Here is a 6,872-nt window from a genome sequence, read left to right as displayed (position 1 = left end):
TCAGACAGGGGCGTCTTCCCCCCTCAGACAGGGACGTCCTCCCCACTCAGACCAGGACCTCGGTCCTCCAGGACCCCTGCCCCCGGGGCCCCACGGTTACTCACTCCTGGCCAGGTCCAGGGAGCTGTCCCGACTGTGCTCGATCCTCAGCTGGGTGATATAGAGGCAGCAGTCCAGGAAGGCCTTGATGCAGGACTTGCCCGTGACGTACTGCGTCCTGTGCTCACACGAGAAGCCCATGGGGTTCTCCCGCATGCCGCCCTCACAGCACTTGCGCAGCTCCTTGTCCTGGTACTGGCCCGCTGGGGGAGCCCATCAGACCCTCAGCCACGGTGCAGCCTCGAAGCAGGAGGCACTCGGGGCAGACCCCCGGAAGAACTCACTCCTAGCCAGGCCCTCACCTCCTCCCTCTTCTGCTCCTGCAAGGCCAGGCTGGGATCCTGTAAGGGCCCGCTTCAGGGGTGGGGAGTGGGTAAGGATCCCGTGGAGGGCTCCCACCTTTGTCTGTCCTCTTCTCCATCAGCTGCACGGAGCGCCGTCGGCGGGTAGCTGGCTTCGGGCACTCAGGATCTGAGGGGCGGGAGAAGTGGGAACATGATGGATTAAGTACCTGCTGTGTGCCCTTGGCTTACTCTTCACAACAGCTGTAGTTCAGGCCGTCATTGTTCCCATTGGACAGATGAGCAAACTGAGGCTCAGAGAGAAGTGAGCTGCTAGTTGGTGGTAGAGGCGGGACTTAAACTCAGGTGCCCCTGACTCCAGAGCCCTGTTCCTAACCACTGAGAACCACTGCCTCCTGCGTTTGGGAGGTGGAGGCGCTGCCCCGCCCTGGACCAGGTGCTGGCTGCGCCCTCACCTGCCCTCTGGGCAGTCTGCAGGCCCTTGTTGGTCCGAAGGGCCAGGCCTGCATCCATGAAGACACCAGCATAGTCCTTTCCACTGCCTGGCGTGCAGCCAATGTCTGCCTTCTCCACCACGTCCCAGATCTATGGAGTAGAGGGGGCCAAGGATGGGATGACACCAGGCGAGCAGCACTTCCTCCAACTCACCAACACATCTGTCTATGTCTCTCCCCAGCTCCACCCCACCCCTGCCCTCTACCCCACCCTAGCCTCATCCCATCTTCATCTTCACGCCCACCTTCACGCCACTCCTACCCCCACACAACTACTACTCCCATCCCCACCCAACCCTCTCATCACCTCCTCTCCATCCCGTCCCCAGCCTAACCTGATCCCACTCCAATCCTATCCCCAACCTTATCCAACTCTATTCCTAACCCTGTTCTATCATCATTCCCAACTCCATTCCCATCTCCATTCCCGACCCTACCTCCAACCCACTATCATTCCCAAGACCATTCCTAACACCACTCCATCTTCATTCTGAACCCTTCTCCAACCCCTTTCCCATCTCTATCTTCATTCCCAATCCGTCATCATTCCCAATCCTATCCCAACCCCATTCCCATCTCCATTTCCATTCCCAACCCTAGCCCTCGACCCACCATCATTCCCAACCCTCTCCCAACCCCATTCCTAACCCCATCTCCATTCTCCCTCCAACCTCATTTGCATTCCTATCCTCATTGCCAAATCCAGTCCAACCCCGCCTCCGTCATCCTTCCCGATCCCGTCTCTATCTTTATCTTTGTCCCTATCCTTCCACCTTGGGAACTCCAAAGTAGGCAGCTATTGGTCTCAGAGTTGTGCAATGAGGTGAAACTGCCTATTCCCCTGACCATACACAGTTTTAACCCTTGTCCATGCACATTTCCATCCTCAGCCTCAACACCAACCCATCTCCATGTCCATGTCCATTCTAATCTCCAATTCCAACCCACACCTAACCCCACTCCATCGCGGTCCCCAGCTCCAGCCCCATCCCTTTGCCTCCCCCCATTTTCTACTCAACCTCAGCTCGACGCAGGTGGGTACCTTACTCTGAGTCAGCTTATTCTTCTTGTTCAGCACGTACACGCCCTTGTCCACAGCCACCAGTCCCACTCGGGCCCCACGGTTACCCTCTATCCTAAGAGTCATCTGCTGTCCTGGCAAATATGTCTTCTGGTCCTTCTCGCCGCCTTTTACCACCAACTGTGGGGAGGGTGGGTGCAGGAGGGAGGAGTCAGCCATGCAAGGCCCAGGTTGTGGTCAGCCAAGGACAGACGAGGCCCCGGGCTGGACCGAAGGGAGAGAAAGGTGGAGCTAGAGAGAAGAGAGATGGACAGATTGACAACAGAAGCAGAATCAGACAGAAGGTCAGAGAGAAAACAAGAGGAAGAGAGATACACTGAGGTTGAAGCAAGAGAAAAGAAAGAAGATGGAAAAGAGGGAGAAGGAGGCACTGTGCAGATGAGAACCCCTCTGTGTAAGTGGAGAACCCCACTGGGTGAGTAGACAACCCCTCCATGCAAATGAAGATCCCTCCATGCCAATGCAGGACCCCTGTATGCAAATGAAGATCCCTCCATGCAAATGCAAGACCCTTCCATGCAAATAAAGATCCCTCCATGCAAATGCAGGATGCCTCCATGCAAATGAAGAACCCCTCCATTCAAATAAAGAGCCCCTCCATGCAAATACAGGACCCCTGTATACAAATGAAGAACCCCTCCATGCAAATTCAGGACCCTCATATGCAAATGAAGAACCCCTCCATGCCAACGCAATACTTCTGTATGCAAATGAAGAATCCCTCCATGTAAATGCAGGACCCCCATATGCAAATGAAGAACCCCTCCATGCAAATGCAGGACCCCCATATGCAAATGAAGAACCCCTCCATGCAAATGTAGGACCCCTATATGCAAGTAAAGAACCCCTCCACGCAAATGCAGGACCCCTATATGCAAGCAGAGAACCCCACTGTGCAAATGGCAGGACCCCGCTGTGCAAATGGACAAGGGACAGAGACTGATGCAGAAGGCTGGAGAGAGGCTAGGCAGAGAAGACGGCACGGAGGTGGGCGCAAGGAGAGACCCCAGGAGCTCACCGTGCCCATGCAGGAGTCCTTGACATCCACCCACACGGAGTCGGCCACTACCTCCCTCTGGTCATTGGCACCGATCAGCGTGTAATAGGCCACCAGGCGGAAGGAGGGGATGAAGTCAGCAGTGATGGTCAGAGGAAGCACCACCAGATCCTGGCCAGGCTCCCGCCCCTGGCGTCCCACCTTCAGCAGCTTCCCCTTGTTCATGACCTGGGGGGACAGGGAGAAGGGAGGGTGGGGGGATCAGGGGTTGGGGAGGAGCCCTGGCAGAGCTGGAGGAGCAAGGAGGAGGAGCTGCAGGTGGCACTGACCAGGTAGGTGTAATAGCTGATCCTGGCCTGCAGGCCAGGATCTGCTCGCAGGTGAAAGTTGACATTGATGGTCTCGCCTGGTTTGAGTTCTAAGCGGGGCACGGAGAGGTGCAGGTAGTTGTTGGAGTTGCCGGGGGGGCTGTAGGCCTGGACCTGCATGGTCTCGGAGGCCTGCTGGCCCTCTGGGATGCCATCTTTCTTTGTGCGCACCTGGGAGGGGAGAAAAGCGTGAATAATGGCCCCAATAATGTCCACATCCTAATCCCTGGCACCTATGAATATGGCACCTTGCACAGCAAAAGAGACTTTGCAGATGGGATTGAGTTAAGAATGTTGAGATGAGGAGATGATCCTGCCTTATCCAGGTGGTCCAATGTCATCAGTAGAGTATAAGATGGAGGTAGGAGTCCCTTAAGGAGCCCTGGTGGCACGATGGTTAAGCACTCAGCCTCGGCTGCTAACTGAAAGGCTGGCAGTTCAAACTCACCCAGCGGCTCTGTGGGAGAAAGACCTGGTGATCTGCTCCCATAAAGATTACAGCCTAGGAAACTCTATGGGGTAGTTCTACTCTTTCACACGGGGTCACTATGAGTTGGAATCGACTCGACGGCACACAACAACAGCAGGAGTCCTTGTGTGGTGCAAACAGTTAAGGGCTTGGCTGCTAACCAAAAGGATGGGGGTTCAAGTCCACCTGGAGGTGCCTCAGAAGAAAGGCCTGGTGACCTACTTCTGAAAAATCAGCCATTGAAAACCCAAGAGAGCACAGCCCTACTCTGACACACACGGGGTCACTGTGAGTTGGAATCAACTGGGCAGCTACTGGTTTGGGTTTTTTTTTGGTCAGGAGAGACAAGAAGGCAATAGTGGTTCAGTGGTAGAATTCTTGCCTTCCATACGGGAGACCTGGGTTTGATTCCCTCTCAGTGCACCTGAAGCACAGCCAGCACTCATCTGTCAGTGAAGGATGACGTATTGCTAGGATGTTGAACAGGTTTCAGTGAAGCTTTCAGACTTATAAGGACTAGGAAGAAAGGCCTGGAGATCTACTTCTGAAAATCAATCAATGAAAACCCTATGGATCACAAGCGTCTACCGTTAACTGATCATGGGGATGGTGCAGGACCAGGAAGTCTTTCATTCCATGTGCACGGGGTTACCATGAGTTGAGTCTGACTCCCCGGCAGCTAACAACAGCAAAGAAGAGTCAGAGGATATGTGACAATGGAAGCAGAGGTCGAAGAGAGAGATTGGAAGATGCTATGCTGCTGGCATTGAAGATGGAGGAGGGGACCACTAATCAAGGAATGTGGGCAGCCTGTAGAAGCTGGAAAAGGCAAGGAATGGATTCTTCCCTAGAGCCTTCACAAGGACTGCAGCCCTGTCGATTCCTTGACTTTAGCCCATTGAGACTGATTTTCGACTTCTGACCTCCAGAACTCTCAGATAATAAATTTGTGTTGTTTTAAGTCACAAAGTTTGGGGTAATGGGTTACAGCGGCAATAGCCGACAAATACTGCATACACGCTTCCAGCAAAGAGGGGCTGCCCAGCCTAGGAGTGGGGCAGGGGCCCCTGAGGACAACTGTATCATGCACATGAGCTGTGTCCCCTCCAGCAAGGTATAACACTGCCAAGGCCACAGAAGCCAGGAGAACTGAGCCCACCATGCAAATGTATAAACTGCAGAGCCCATCCCAGCAAGCTTCAGACTGCTCGGTGAGATGGAAGAAACTGCATGCGCCGGCAGAACCCCTGTCCAGGTACCTGGGAGGCCCACAGCATGCCAGTGAAAGCTCAGTTCATCTACATGTGAACCCTGCTAAGCAGATATCAGACCCCTCTGTGCAAACGACAGGGCCCCTGTGTGCACGTGGAGAACTCCTCCATACAAGTGTCAGGACCCCTCTGTGCCAAGAAAGAGTCCCTCTGTGGAAACGGAAGGACCCCACTGTGCAACTGAGACCCCCTCTATGCAACTAGAGACCCCCTGTATGCAAATTCAGGGCCCCTCAATGCAAATAGGGAGCCCCTCTATGCAAATGAAAATTCTCTATATAAATGACAGAACTCCACGGTGCAAAGAACCCATCTATGCAAAAGGATGACCCCCTCCATGCAAATGTCAGGACCCCTGTGTGTAAATGACAGATCTTGAGGCAGGTGGCCAGACCCTGCTGTGCAGATGGCTGAAGCCTACGGTGCACACAAGAAGGCTCTACACAAATAAAAACATCTCTATTTAAATGACAGGACCCCTGTATACAAACATCAGGACCCCATTGTGCAAATGAAGAGCCCCTCTATATGAGGGGTAACCCCAGAATGCAAATGCAAGACTCCATTGTGCAAATGAAAACCCCTCTATGCAGATGAGAACACCTTTTGCACATGGCAGGACCCCTCTGTGCAAATAAAGGGGTCTTCCTGGTGGGGGGACCCCAAGCGGGGCCCAGACGCACCGTGATGGTCTGGGGGGTTGGGCTGTTGGGCATGTTGATGCTCAGCTTGGCCACACCGTCATTGTGGGTCAAGGACTGCACGCCGTTGTCCTTGGTCACCACGGGGATTTGGCGGGCTGGAGAGCCATCAGGGTTCGTCACTAAGACCTGTAGGGGAGGAGGGCAGGTGGAAGAGGGTCCGGAGGGGTGGGGAATCCGGGGGCGGGGGTGGAAGCTCGCCCGGGGTCTCACCATGAGGTCCAAGGGCATGGCTGGCTTGAAGTACTTGGGCGTCTTGGTAAAGTGGATCTGGTAGGGGGAGGTCACGATGGGGATCCCGCTGCGCTCTGCTTCCACCATGTCGCTGCCTGCAGGGGCGGGCTGTAAGGGCGGGCTCCTGGGCCCTCCTCACGACCCGGCCTCATGCCTCAGACTGGACCCCATCTTCACACCGGGCCTCCCCCCTTAGACTGGACCTTCCCCTTCAGACTGGACCTCCCCCTTCAGACTGGGCTTCCTCCTCCTGCAAGTCTTTCCTCCGCTCTCAGAAAGGGCCATCCCTTGGACCCTGGGCTTCCTCCTCTGCCGGGTCTCCCCTCTCAGACTGGATGGCAGTAGCACTGGGCGGCGGCCGCAGACCAGGCCTCACCTGATTGCAGGATGACAGTGACTGACACATACAAGGACTTCCCCACCAGGGCTTCTGGGCTGGAGGGTTTTACCCCGTTCAGCAGGACCTCTCGGCTCAGCACCACCTCCCCATAGCCGTCCTCGATCTGCCGGGGAGATGAGGGCTCAGGGAAGGAGGGGCTGAGGGGGGAGGAGCCGACAGGGAGAGGGACTGAGCGGGGGGCCTCAGATGGGGGTTGAGAGCTCAAATGGGAGGGGAGGTGTCAGAGAGGGAGGAGGCTTCAGAGGGGCCAGGGGACAAGGGGAAGGGTCTCAGAGGGTGGAGAGGGCCAGGGACAGCGGGAGGACGCTCAGGAGAGGAAGGGGCTCAGAGGGGAGGGTCTCAGCAGGGGAAGCGCTGAAAAGGGAGGGGCTCAGAGGGGGAGGGCCTCAGAGGAGGCGGGGCTCAGAAGGGGAGGGGCTCAGAGGGGGAGGGCCTCAGAGGAGGCGGGGCTCAGAA

General features: G+C 55.8%; 1 protein-coding gene across 1 annotated transcript in view; it reads right to left on the bottom strand.

The window, feature by feature from the left end:
• The window catches only part of C3 (complement C3), a 39,093-nt gene that overhangs the window by 27,740 nt on the left and 4,481 nt on the right, over nucleotides 1-6,872 (bottom strand). The window contains exons 9-17 of the mRNA XM_004378411.2: nucleotides 6,393-6,519; nucleotides 5,996-6,111; nucleotides 5,765-5,911; nucleotides 3,303-3,512; nucleotides 2,995-3,201; nucleotides 1,938-2,096; nucleotides 857-986; nucleotides 499-570; nucleotides 105-302 (exon numbers count right to left, since the gene is read on the bottom strand). Coding sequence (XP_004378468.1) covers nucleotides 105-302; nucleotides 499-570; nucleotides 857-986; nucleotides 1,938-2,096; nucleotides 2,995-3,201; nucleotides 3,303-3,512; nucleotides 5,765-5,911; nucleotides 5,996-6,111; nucleotides 6,393-6,519 — 1,366 coding nt within the window. The remainder of the gene's footprint in view (nucleotides 1-104; nucleotides 303-498; nucleotides 571-856; nucleotides 987-1,937; nucleotides 2,097-2,994; nucleotides 3,202-3,302; nucleotides 3,513-5,764; nucleotides 5,912-5,995; nucleotides 6,112-6,392; nucleotides 6,520-6,872) is intronic.

The sequence above is a fragment of the Trichechus manatus genome, unplaced genomic scaffold, assembly GCF_000243295.1.
Source record: "Trichechus manatus latirostris isolate Lorelei unplaced genomic scaffold, TriManLat1.0 scaffold00057, whole genome shotgun sequence".
NCBI classification, from domain to species: Eukaryota; Metazoa; Chordata; class Mammalia; order Sirenia; family Trichechidae; genus Trichechus; species Trichechus manatus.
The sequence above is the reverse complement of the archived record's forward strand: the minus strand, read 5'-3'. Positions and strand labels throughout refer to the sequence as shown.